This window comes from Selaginella moellendorffii, unplaced genomic scaffold, assembly GCF_000143415.4.
Source record: "Selaginella moellendorffii unplaced genomic scaffold, v1.0 SELMOscaffold_12, whole genome shotgun sequence".
NCBI lineage: Eukaryota > Viridiplantae > Streptophyta > Lycopodiopsida > Selaginellales > Selaginellaceae > Selaginella > Selaginella moellendorffii.
In genome coordinates this window covers 842120-854802 of record NW_003314273.1, presented here as the reverse complement: position 1 = coordinate 854802, position 12683 = coordinate 842120, and the positions used below count along the sequence as shown (strand labels likewise).

Below are 12683 nucleotides of genomic sequence, written 5' to 3'. Positions count from 1 at the left end.
CGTTCATGGAAATGTTTTACGATGGACTTCATCACGGGACTCCCTCTAAGTGAGGGGCTCGATGTGATATTTGTGGTGGTGGATTGATTTTCGAAGATGGCACATTTCATACCCACCACAACGGAAGTGGATGCGGAAGGTGTGGCGAAGCTGTTCTTCGAACAAGTGGTTCGAGTGCGGGGAAGGCCAAAAGAGATTATTTCAGATCGAGATAAAATCTTCACCAGTAGGTTTTGGAGAACACTCCTAGAACAGTATCGCACCAAGTTGAAATTCAGCACAGCCTATCACCCACAGATAGGTAATGGGTATTAAGTCAAGTTTGATGGCACTAACACTTCTTGACAGACAGACAAACGGAAAGGGTGAATAGGCAGCTGGAGGATTATTTGTGATGCTATGTCTCGGGAGACCAGACCAATTGGGTAAGTCATTTGGGAGTTGCGGAAATGTGTTATAACAACTCACCACATTCGAGCATCGGGGTAAGTCCATGAGAAGTCATCAATGGGCGAGCTATTGAAGGTCCTATGGAACTTGGCGTGGCCGAGTATCATGGAGAGTTACCCGCAGTGGAGGCATTCACAGCGGAAAGACTCAACATTTGGAATCTAGTGAGGGATTCCTTAGAATAGGCTCAACAAAGGCAAACCAAGTATGCGAACCAGAAGCGCTAGGATGTAGAGTTCCAACATGGGGAGAAGGTGTGGCTAAACACCAAGAACCTCAGGCTACCAAGTGGGATCAGCCGGAAGTTGACCCAAAGGTAAAAATGCATGTATTCCTGTAAATGAGTTGATCTTGAGTTCCTTAAGCAGGTTTGCGGGGCCTTATGAGATTGAGGCTCGAATTAGTAAAGTGGCTTACCGTCTCCGACTAGGAATACAAAGTCGAGGCCATCCTCAATGCGTGCAAGAGCAAGCGACAAGGACGCAAGGTGAGAGAGTTCCATGTGAAGTGGAAAGGATTTCCACACTGCGAAGGAACATGAGAACCGGAGGAGAACCTAGCGAACGCGCGAGGTCTAGTGGAAGAATTTCTACAAGACAGAACTCTATGTACTTATCCAAAGTTCAATTAAAGTATCAATTTGTGAAGTTGAACAAATGGCATATGTTGGGACCTGAAGGCGCGCCGAAGGTAAGCTAATTAGCATGGGTTAGCTAGGTCGACCAGGCGTAGAGAACTACGCCCGACGCCTTGCGGGGATGTCAAATCCGTAGACGTATTCTATGAAGGTTGGGTTCGAGTCCCAACCCCCTAATAAAGCAAGGCTGGGTTCAAGTCCCGACCCCATACTAGGGCGTGGTGAGGTGAGGAGTATAGGGACACCTATATTCTGTTGTCATAAGCTCTTGGTTGGGGAGGCTAACTTAGGCACACCACTAAGTGGGGGATGCCCCCGGAAACATGGTCAACAAGTCGTAGGATAAAAAAGAGATGTTCGATGTGGGCATCGAACTTCTTCTATGGGTGGTGGAGTTGTAAGGAACCAACTCGCCAAGGTGTCGTAGGCTAAAGGATCCCCGAAAGCATAACCAAAATGACAAAGAGTTCATCGGATGGGACTGAGTCGAAGATCGAGTCCAAGACCGACTCTGAGACCGAGTTCGAGATAGAGTCCGGGATCGAGTCTGAGGCCGAATCAGAGACCGAGTTTGAGACTGAGTTCGAGACAGAGTCCGAGATCCAAATCAGGTCCAAGATTGAGTCCGAGGTCGAGACCGAAATCAAGTCCGAGATCGGGTCCGAGATTGAGTCCGAGATTGAGTCTGAGATGGGGGGATGCCCCTGGAGACATGGTCAGCAAGTCATAGGATTAACAAAAGATGTTCAATGTGGGCATCGAACTTCTTCTATGGGTGGTGCAGTTGTAAGGAACCGACTCCTCGAGGTGTCGTAGGCTAAAGGATCCCCGAAAGCACGACCGAAATGATAAAGAGTTCATCAGATAAGACCGAGTCTGAGATCAAGTTCAAGACCGACTCTGAGACTGAGTTCGAGATAGAGTCTGGGATCGAGTCCGAGGCCAACTCCAAGACCAAGTTTGAGACAGAGTCTAAGATCCGAGATTGGGTCCGAGACCGAGTGCGAGGTCAAGTCCGAAGTCTAGTCTAAGATCGGGTCCAAGGTCGAGTCCGAGATTGAGTCCGAAACCGAGTTCGAAGTCGGGTCCGAGATCGAGTCTGAGACCGAGTTCGAGTACTAATACGGGTCAAAGGGTGAAAGCCCAAAGCGTGCATCTCCTGGGGGGGGGGGGGGGGGGCTGCAGGGGGTTCCAAAAGTATAGTAGAGATAGTGAGGTCCATGAACCAGTCTTGAAAGAACTCTCCAGCGGTGCTTCCAAACTGACTTGAGGTTGAGGCGGCCTTGGGTGGGAGTGAGCAGGGACTTGGGTGGTGCTAGAGGGGCCACCCCAGAAAGTGCTCAAGAGCAGCTCCCACTCCTGAAAGGGAAACCGACTGCGGTGCTCCTGGCTCATGTCGAGTGGTGCCCCACTTGAGTACCATGCGGCTCATTGGTCCTCGCCCTTCCTAGGGGCTTGGGCCTTCTTTTGGGATGGAAGTTGGGGGGTAGAGGTACCCATACCGGGTCGTTAGGCCACGGTGTTTTGCCCCGGCGTCCTGAAGCAAGTGTTGCACCTAAGACTTAGGATTTAGAGGGCCCCTTAATCAAGTGTTGTGGTACCAAGGGGTGTTAGGAACCTAGAGGCTTGGTGTGCTTGGCTGCTTGTGCCTGCGGGGAGTGTAGCCGAACTTTAAGTCCAGTCTAACCCGGGGAGGGGGATTGGGAGAGATTTGGGAATCCGTGGATGGATGGTTAATGCTTCGTTGCTCGTGCAGTGAGTAACTGAAACTAAGTAAGCCCAAGTAGGAGTTGGTACCATAGGTGGGAACGTTGGCGAGGGAACTTAGCAAAAGCCAAAATAGTGCTGGACGGGTAGATGAGGTAAGTTGGCAAATTGGAAAAGGAAAAATTTGTGGCTTACAGTAAGTTCACATAGAACACTGGGTGCATCTTGCCTATCTCTCGAGGAAGTCAAAGATGGTAAGCCACTTTACCGATTCATGCCTCAATCTTGAACCTGCTAAAGGAACTCAAGATCAATTCATTTCTAGGAATACATGCATTTTTAACTTTGGGTCAACTTTCGGCTGATCCCACTTGGTAGCTTGAGGTTCTTGGTGTTCAGCCACACCTTCTCCCTAGCTTGGAACTCTACCTCCCAGCGCTTCTGCTTTGCGTACTTAGTTTACCTTTGTTGAGCCCGTTCTAAAGAATCCTTCACTATATGGTATTTTGGAATTGGTTTAACACCCATTGGATCACTAAAGGTACTTCTTCCATTCCCGTCTTTTTGTCACTCTTCACCGAGAGTAAGCATAAAAATGCTACCTTGGTTCCTTTAGTGAGTTGTCCTTTCGTAGACACTAAATTTAAACAAAAGTCTTTGGCTTTACATTGCCCTACCTTTAAATCCTAGGCCTCCACCCTAGATCATTCTCCCTGGGCATTCACTAGTACCACAAAGTTCCTCCCTTTTCCATGTAGGGCTACTACGAACCGATTGAATTAATCCATCCCAAAGATTACATCAAATCCCGCCATGTCCAATATGGTGAAATCTATGTTTATTTTCCATCTCCCTACTTCGACTCTCGTTTGTCGAAGTATCTCATCGGTGCTTTGGCTACCTTGAACAAACTCTATCGTCCTTGGTTCACCCAGCCGCTGCACCATTAATCCGGCTTGCTGGACTATGTCTGCAGCCATAAAATTATCTAAAGCACCTGTGTTAATAAGGATCTTAACAAAGCTATCTCCAAGCTTCCTTTGGAGGGCTAATAGATGTTGCGAATGACTCTCTACCAAAGTTGCTTGTGTAATGAGTAACTTTGAGCTAAGGACTGGATGACATACCTCAATTTAGATTTCATTTGACTTAATGGCCATATTAGCTTTGGCCTTCTTCGGGTAGGGACATTCCTTCGAAAAGTATCCCACTTCACCGCAATTGTAGCATATGTTGTTTCTCATGCTACTAACAGATTTAACCTTTTTATTTATGGGTTTATCTCTTTTTGCCTGACTCCCCCAAGTACTTGCTCACTGGCCATCGGATTTGCCTTTCCAGAACCTCGAGGATTCATTCTTAGAGAAACTCTTCTTAAATTTCCCTTTGTCATATATTCCTCTAGGTTTGGCCCCTTTGCTAAATATGGATCCCGACCCTGTCGTGTTCCCCTTTCATAGGTTATCATTGAAATGTAGTTGGTCGGGTTCCAACGCATCACCCTGCCACGACCTCAGGTTTGCAAACCTGATATGAAGGCATGGAACGCATTCATATCACCCATATCTGTGACAAGTATCCTCTTTGCCATAAACCCATTCACATACTCTTGAATGGTTTCGGTCTGCTTTAGCCTACTCAACTCATCCCTTAAGTGCAGAGTAGCATTCGGAAGAACATACGTCGCGTGGATTCTCACCTTCATCATTTCTCAAGTGGCCACCAGTCCTTCGTTGGCTTATGTTGTTCTCCACCAAAACTTGGCATTATCTGCCAAGTTTGGTTTTGGACATGAGACCTCCGAGCTCGGTAACTGCAACACATAGAAATAGTCCTCCATATTGTAAAACCAATCTTCCAGCACTTTATAGTCATTTACTCCCTTGAAGACTGGTGGGGGCTTTGGTTTGTACTTAGAAACTGTCTAAGGGACTAATTCTAGTTTGGTCTGTTCGACCTTGTTTGGTTCTACCTCAGTCCTTACCGAAGGGTCTACACCTTCTGCACTGCCAACATCCACAGATTTTTGCCTTTTCTTTCGTTTCTCGTCACGCTTTATCTTGCATACGAGAGTCCAACAGGGCATTGGTCTGCGTTAATTGTCCTTCTAGAACGTCCAATCAAGCTTTGGACAACTGAACCTCACCACTAGACTCCTGTTTGAAAGTTTCCTCACTAGAGTCCTCCTCATGCATGGATTCCTCATCCATAGCCTTTTGTTCAACCGGAGGCTCCAGCTCTAGAGGAGATTCTGTCTCTACCTTAGTTCGTTTCTGCCCTGCCTTTGCCATCTCCCAGCAATCCGCCTCTATCCTTCGGTAGAACTGAGGAAAAGGCTCCGATACCAAATTGTAAGCCCCAAATTTTTCATTTCCAATTTGCCAACTTATCTCATCTATCCGACCAACACTGCCTTAGCTTTTGCTAAGTTCCCTCGCCAAGGTTCTCGCCTATTGTACTAGCTCCTACTTGGTCTTACTTAGTTTCAGCTACTCACTGCACGAGCAACGGAGCATTAGCCATCCATCCACGGATTCCCTAATCTCTCCCAATCCCCCTCCCCGGGTTATATTGACTTAAGGTTCTGCTACACTCCCCACAGGCACAAGCAGCCAAGCACACTAAACCTCCAGATTCTTAACACCCCTTGGTACAACAAAACTTAATCATAAGACCCTCTAAATCCCAAGCCTTCGGTGCAACACTTGCTTCGGGATGCCGGGGCAAAACACTATGGCCCAACGGCCTAGTATGGGTACCTCTACCCCCCCCACTTCCATCCCGAAAGGAAGGCCCAAGCCCCTAGGAACAGCGAGGACTAATGAGCCGCAAGGTACTCAAGTGGGGCACCACTCCATATGAGCCGGGAGCACCACAGTTAGTTTCCCTTCGGGAATGGGAGTTGCTTTTGAGCACTTCCTTGGGTGGCCCCTCTGGCACCACCCGAGTCCATGCTCACTCCCACCCAAGGCCCCTCGGTCCCAATCTCAACCTTAAGTCAATTTGGAAACACCATTAAAGAGTTTCTTCAAGACTGGTTCCTGGACCTCCCTATCCCTATTATACTTTTGGAACCCCCTACAGCCCCCCCCTGGGAGACACACACTTTGGGCTTTCACCCCTCAACCTGTATTAGTATTCGGACTCGGTCTCGGACTCAATCTCGAACTTGATCTCGGACCCAACTTCGGACTCGGTCTCGGACTTGATCTCGGACTTGACCTCGGACCCGATCTTGGACTCGACCTCAGACCCGATCTCAGACTTGACTTCAGACTTGACCTCGGACTCAGTCTCGGACCCAATCTTGGATCTCGAACTCTGTCTCAAACTCGGTCTCGAACTCGGTCTCGAACTCAGTCTTAGACTCAATCCTGAACTTTATCTTGAACTCAATCTTACAGTCGGTCTTGGACTCGATCTTAGACTTAGTCCCATCCGATGAACTCTTTATCATTTTGATCGTGCTTTCTAGGATCCTTTAGTCTACGATACCTTAAGGAGTTGATTCCTTACAATGACTTGCTAGGGCACTTTGGCTGCCCGAGGGGCCAAGGTTATTCAAATAACCTATATTCTCAATATTTTTTTATTTTGTAGAAACTGATTTAAATGATTATTTATTATTGATGGTGCCTTTGGTTTTCATTTAAAACTTTGTCCATATTTATAATGATTCCTATTTTATATAGGAGTTTGTCTCTGCAAATACTATAAGATGTTGATATAGTGCATGTGATTATAAGATGATATTTGAATATATTATCATCATGAATCTTTGGAACCTTGGGGGATAATTGGGGATAAAATAACCATTAAAGGCTCTCTCATCAAGCAATTGCTCCTTTTTCAATTATATGTGGTATTAAAGTAAATGGCACAGGAGTCGTCAACAGCTCTTTGAGATCCTCAAATACCTGTTCACAATCCGGAGACCAGATGAAAAATGACGTTGATGACTTCAACAACACTTGCAACAGTGCAGTGCGATAAGAAAGATGATTCACAAAACAACCAAGATACTATGCCTTGCCCAAGAAGCAATGCATATCATTCACACACTTCGGAGTGAGGAACTTTAAAACAGCCACAAATTTGTTAAGGTCAACTTGCAAACCTTCACGAAAAATACAGTACCCAAGATAAGTCGTGTCCTTGGACCCAAACATGCATTTTGACCACTTTAGGTTTAAACTAACGTCCCGTAACCAATCCAACACTTTACAAACATCACAAATGTGCTCCTCCCACGTCCCCTCTGAATGGATCAAGACATCATCAATAAAGTCAGGAATCACCTTTGGCATATTGCAAAGAACTTCATCCATCATATGTTAGAAAGTTGCAGGAGCATTGTTCAAACCAAACAACATCACCAAAAACTCGTACAAACCAAACAGTGTACGAAAAGTAGTTTTACGAATATCTTCTTCGGCCATCGATACTTGCCAGTACCTAGAAGCAAAATCTAGCTTGGTGAACTAACGACTTCGCCCTAAACGATCCAAGAGATCAACAGTGTGAGGAAGAAGGTACACATCTAGGATCGTCACTTCATTTAACAAACGATAATCGATGTAGAAATGAATACTCTCATCAGACTTTATCACAAGATGAGGTTTATATGCCCAAGGACTTCACGACTTCCAAATAACACCCTTCTCTAACATCTCCTTGACATTTGCACGTAAAATCTTAATCTCTTTGGGTGATCAATGACGAACAGGAACCTTGATTGAATGTGCATCCCCAGTTGGAATAGTATGACGTATGGCAATCTTGGCCCCAAATGATAGGTCAAATTCAAAGAGAGCAGAATACTCCTTCATGAGCCAATCAATCGTTACAACACAAAGATTGTTGAAGGGATCGAAAAAGGGAAGAGCAAAGCAAGACAGAAACATAGGAGGAAGGAGGGGGGAGGGGGGAGGGGGGGCAAAAGTAATGAAAGCAGAAGTAAAAGTAGAAGGACAAAAAGGTACTGAAGTGAGATAAATGAATGAAATATAAGGTAGTATAAGATAAGGGGGAGAAGTTTCAAAATCACACTTGGCATGATTGTGCTACAACTAATCTATACCAAAGATAAGGTCAAAAACTTGACTCAACACCACCCGCAATGACTGCAACCCAAGCTCAAGATCGCCCACACGCACAACTAAATCTACCTCATCTCGTGCACATGCATGTGTATGGCTGTTTCCATAAAGAATAAAAATTGGCTCCGCCACACGATGCAAATATAAACGGCAATGTGTAGCAACAAATCAAGCAATAGAAGATAAGCTTAAACCTGTATCAGCCAACACGGAAAGAATAATAGGAGACCTTTTATTATAAAAACGAGCTTGGAAAATAAACAATGGATGAACTAGTGCTAGTGAACCTCTTGATGATACTCCCGAAAGAAAGATGGAGGAATCACTGACTTATTCGTATAAAGTCTCTCTATTACTCATGCAACTCCTCATTTCCCAAATGCATCTCGGTGTCCAGACCTTCCACTATAGCAGCACTAATAGGATGTTGTTGACACCAAAGTTTCCACCCAAGAAATGGAGGTTGCCAATCCAGAAAAAACTGACAATGCCGATAAGTGTGACCAATTTCATCACATGCCTAACAGCGAACATCATGGCCACGACCACGTCCTCACCCTTGTCCTTGGACTCGAGCAGCAGCAACATCAACCTCTATTGGAATAGGACCATCACCCACATAGAATGGAGTGGAAGGACGTGCAATGAAAAGTGGAAGAGGTGATGTCTCATAATGCTATACCAGATAAAGAGCATCGTCAAGGGTGGTTAGAGCAAGTGCATGCACAAATCCAACAAAATCTTGACAAAGTGCTGGCCACAACATTCCTAACTTAATCCACTCTGACATATTTGGCTCCACACGAAGCAAGAAGCTTCGGAAATGAATGCCAAATTGTATCACCGACTCAGATGGCCCTTGACAAAGACGATGCAATTGCTGGAAGGCATCATCATAATTGTCGGCATGTTTGAATGCGCGTTTAAAGACGTCTGGGAGAACACTCCAATCCCTACTAGTGGCTGCACTCAAACCATTGTACCACTGTAGTGTCGTCCTTTGGAGACACATGGGAAACTCACGCAAATGTCGAGCATCATCCCAAAAATGATATGTGGCAATCACTGTGAAGTGATCAAACCAATGATACACATTATCCCTAGGATTCCCACGAAAGAACTCTGGCTGAACATGAAGATTGGCACTAAGAGCAAGAGGAACTGTACCATATCCGTGAATGCTGCCATCACCTAAGTTTGGTTGTTCAATTGCAATTACATGGCATCAAGCAATTACACTAATTACTACTGGAAGAGATTGCTGCTCTGCCATGAAAATGAATGAAAAAGAAAGAGCAAAATAAAGGAAATGAGAAAGAACTAGAAAGAAGGGGAAATCTAGACAATGGAAAAGCTAGATCTAAACCAAAATCCTAAAAAAGAAGAACAAAAGAAAAGGAATAAAAAAAATTAGATCTAGATGATGCAAAAGTTAGATTTAAACCAAAATCCCAAATTTAAACATACCTTAGAGACAAGAAAAGGTGCCCCTCACTTCCACCAATGTGAGTGTTTGGAATATGGAAAGAGAATACAGAAAATGTACATATCAATTAGCCCAAAAACCTTAGTTTATATATACGAGCGAGTGGTCTAAATTAAAACCACCAAAATCCCACTATGTATATGGCATTGTAGTTGTACACTTGGCCCTCAAAGTACAAGAATAAATACTTTAATAAAATAAGTTTAATTTTTAATAGTCATATAAATTTAGTTCATTTTGAAATATAGTAATCTTAAGTTCTAATATATAAATATAAAATGATATAACCTAGTCAATGATAATAAAGACAATCATATAATTGGTAGTGTTTGTCATTACATATATTTTGAAACTTTTTTACATTTGTAAAATGAGAATTTATGGTTGTGAATGTGGTTTTTGGATTGCATATAATTTTTAAAATATTAAACTGAATTTTGTGTATGGTTTTATTTCCCTGTTTTAAGTTTTGTTATTGTTTTCTTATGTATATTTGTATATGACTTTCATATGATTATTTCACAAATTGTTTTATGACTCAAGTCCTGTAAAAGCTTGTATATCTATTAATAATAATACTGGCAGTTCCTGTTGAGTGATGAACCCAAAGTTGGTGGGACAAATTGACGGGAGTCACAACCGTTTACTAATGAATTTTCTGTTGGAATTTTTTCTGGGATATATACATCAGCGTGACAGCAATATGTAAAATATTGCACATTGCAGGAGGAGTTAATCCGGGACTGGCAACGAGCTTTATTCTTTTGGACTGCTAGAAAAAGGATTTGGAGTGCTAGAGCTCGGATGATCAGCCTTGCCGTAAAGCACATCGTTCCGCTTTCTGAGTGCTCGTGTTTGCTGATCTTGTGTACATGTGCACAGACCGCCCATGGACCGCGCAGAGCGCTTATAGCATATGTGAGGCCGCGGCAATGCGTCGCCATAGAATCGCCCTGGCTCGTAGCCACCATCGCTTCTCTCTCTATCTAGATCTAGCCCAAGGGAGGAATTTAAGCGCCCCTTTGCGGGCTTTTAAAAAATCTTCACGGCTCTTAAGAAAACTATGGAAATCTCTTCGTCGGGAGGAAAAAAAAGTTATACAGCGATGACCTCACAATAGCGATGGAAACTTTGGTACTCTCTTGATTTGGACTAGTTGCGATGGGTTCCTTTGTTCACTCTCTTTGCCGGTGTCGAGCGCTCGGATTGAGTAGCGAGAATGGCGACTTGCATCAAAGCCGTGACGCTCACCAGGACGCCACTGAACCACGCGATTCCAGACGCTGATTTTAGCAGGCGTGCCAGCAAACTCACCACAGCGATGGTGAGTAGCGACGCCCACATGATCACGATCTGGAAGGGGATGAAGATGTCAAGCAAAAAACTGGAAACTTGAAAAGGTTTGCGTTACCATCAGAGGTTTATAGGATCGCGTCAGAGGGACATACAGCTCCTCGCCAAATGTGTTCTCTGCTTTGTGCTTGTCCAGCAGATCATCCTGCAAACCATCGGGCTTAGTCACCTTTCCGCGATCACAACGACATACCTTTCTGACAAATACTTCTCGACACCACTCGGTGAGCTCCTCTTCTTCAGTGGGCAGCTCGTTCATTGGTACTCTTCTCACATGCATATGGACCTGAGAAACAGAAGTGAAACACTGAAAAGAAAAAAAGAAAAAGAAAACGGCAGGTCGAGGAAACATACCACGGAAGACTGACGATTTAGTATTCTCGTCATGGTAGGAGCAGGCTTGTATTTCGAGAGAGCGAAGGTCACGTCGTAGACTGCAGGAATGAAAGAGCGCAAATTATCCACGGCGCAAACAAATCCCTGCAAGAATTCTCATTATTGATAAACCGGAATGCAAAGGATAGCAAACGTACTTTGGTTCGAGGAACAAGCACATTCCGTGGGACAGGCAGTCCAGCAGAGGCTGCATATTCTTGGGCGGCCTTAAGTTTCGCCTCAGTAAACCGCGTCCCTTCGACGAAGAGAGCCACCCATAAAACCCGTGGAAAGTTCTTCCACCGCTGGAAGCCGATCTGTAACAAGCAGTTCTAATTTCCACAGCACAAAATTTGAGCCTGGTACCTTTAGCGTGTTTTCGTCCTTCTCCCATTTCCTCTCCAGAAATATGTACTCGGTGAACCACATTCCCCAACCAATGACCTGGATGGAAGCAAAACAATAGAAAAAAACAAAGCTAAGAATTGATTGGTGATGTCACAAACCGGTAGAAACTTGGAGGATTTTTTCATTATTGCCCGCGTACCATCCAGGCATCCGACACGCTACCAGAAGTGGAAAGCCCTGATCAGAAGAATAAAACCACCGAAGAATCATACCCAAGTTCCACAAAAGTGGCCGTACAGATGCGAAAATCCAGCCAACAAGCCAGTCAATGTCGCTGCGATGGTTCGAGATGATCAGCGCATGCTCCTTCCCTGGTAACGAGAACCCACATCGAGCTCTAAATACAACTTTTCATCGCAGCTTGATAAAAGCTCTTACCAAAATGCTTGCGAGTTTCCTCGTCAGCGTAAATGCGCACCTGTAAGAACGCTTAGAGCAGCAAAAAGACAAAGAGGGAGAAGCGAATTTAATGCACCTCCACACCCGCCCACCACTCCACCATCCAGACCAGCTGCGACGATGCGAGCTCAAACAGCGACATATTCACCGCCCGGAACAATCCTCTCGAGAATGGGAGCAAAACGAGCGAGCAAACCTACAACGAAATCCCCGAGATTGAGAGAGATCGAGAGAGACAAAAATTCACAAATTCTTGCGGCTCGATTCTTACCTGGAGCAAGTTGACAACAAATCCAGAGCAGAAGAACATCAATCCCAGCGGCAGCACGCTGAGCGCCGATAGCAGCGCCATTGCTCCCCAGGGAATGCGCTCAGCAACTCATCCCTCCAAAACCCTCAAAATACCCTAACCCTAAAGAGCGAGGCGTGAGTGGTGGATAAAAATATATCCAACGCCTCTCGGATTGCCCGTCCATTCAATGCCCAAGAAATCTCGTTCGTTGGCTTCGCGATTGGAGCCTCTTTCGCGGGCTTTCGAATCTTTGCTAAAAATATTCCTCGGCCAGCGAGAAAAAACAATGGCAAGCGCTCAATCATAGTCGATGGATTCTTTAAAACGTTATAGCGAGAATAATCAATTCCAAAACCTTGAGATTTCGCCACGCTATACATCTTTCTCGATCCTCGCGATCAAACGCGGATCAAGCTTCGTCTTTTTTTTCTTTTTGCGTGGGCCTGCGATACATTTTCTCGCGGACACGACACACTG

At 44.9% G+C, this 12683-nt stretch overlaps 1 protein-coding gene across 1 annotated transcript; it reads right to left on the bottom strand.

The window, feature by feature from the left end:
- Window positions 1-10431: 10431 nt before the first annotated feature.
- LOC9659503 (1-acyl-sn-glycerol-3-phosphate acyltransferase 2) lies at window positions 10432-12335 on the bottom strand. Its single transcript, XM_002969229.2, has 11 exons — window positions 12186-12335; window positions 11991-12110; window positions 11894-11933; window positions 11753-11826; window positions 11614-11673; window positions 11474-11551; window positions 11266-11424; window positions 11087-11212; window positions 10926-11018; window positions 10791-10877; window positions 10432-10732 (listed from the first exon to the last, which is right to left on the bottom strand). The coding sequence occupies exons 1-11, from the start codon at window positions 12264-12266 to the stop codon at window positions 10532-10534; spliced, it is 1119 nt and encodes a 372-aa protein (XP_002969275.2). The 5' UTR covers window positions 12267-12335; the 3' UTR covers window positions 10432-10531.
- Window positions 12336-12683: the final 348 nt, after the last annotated feature.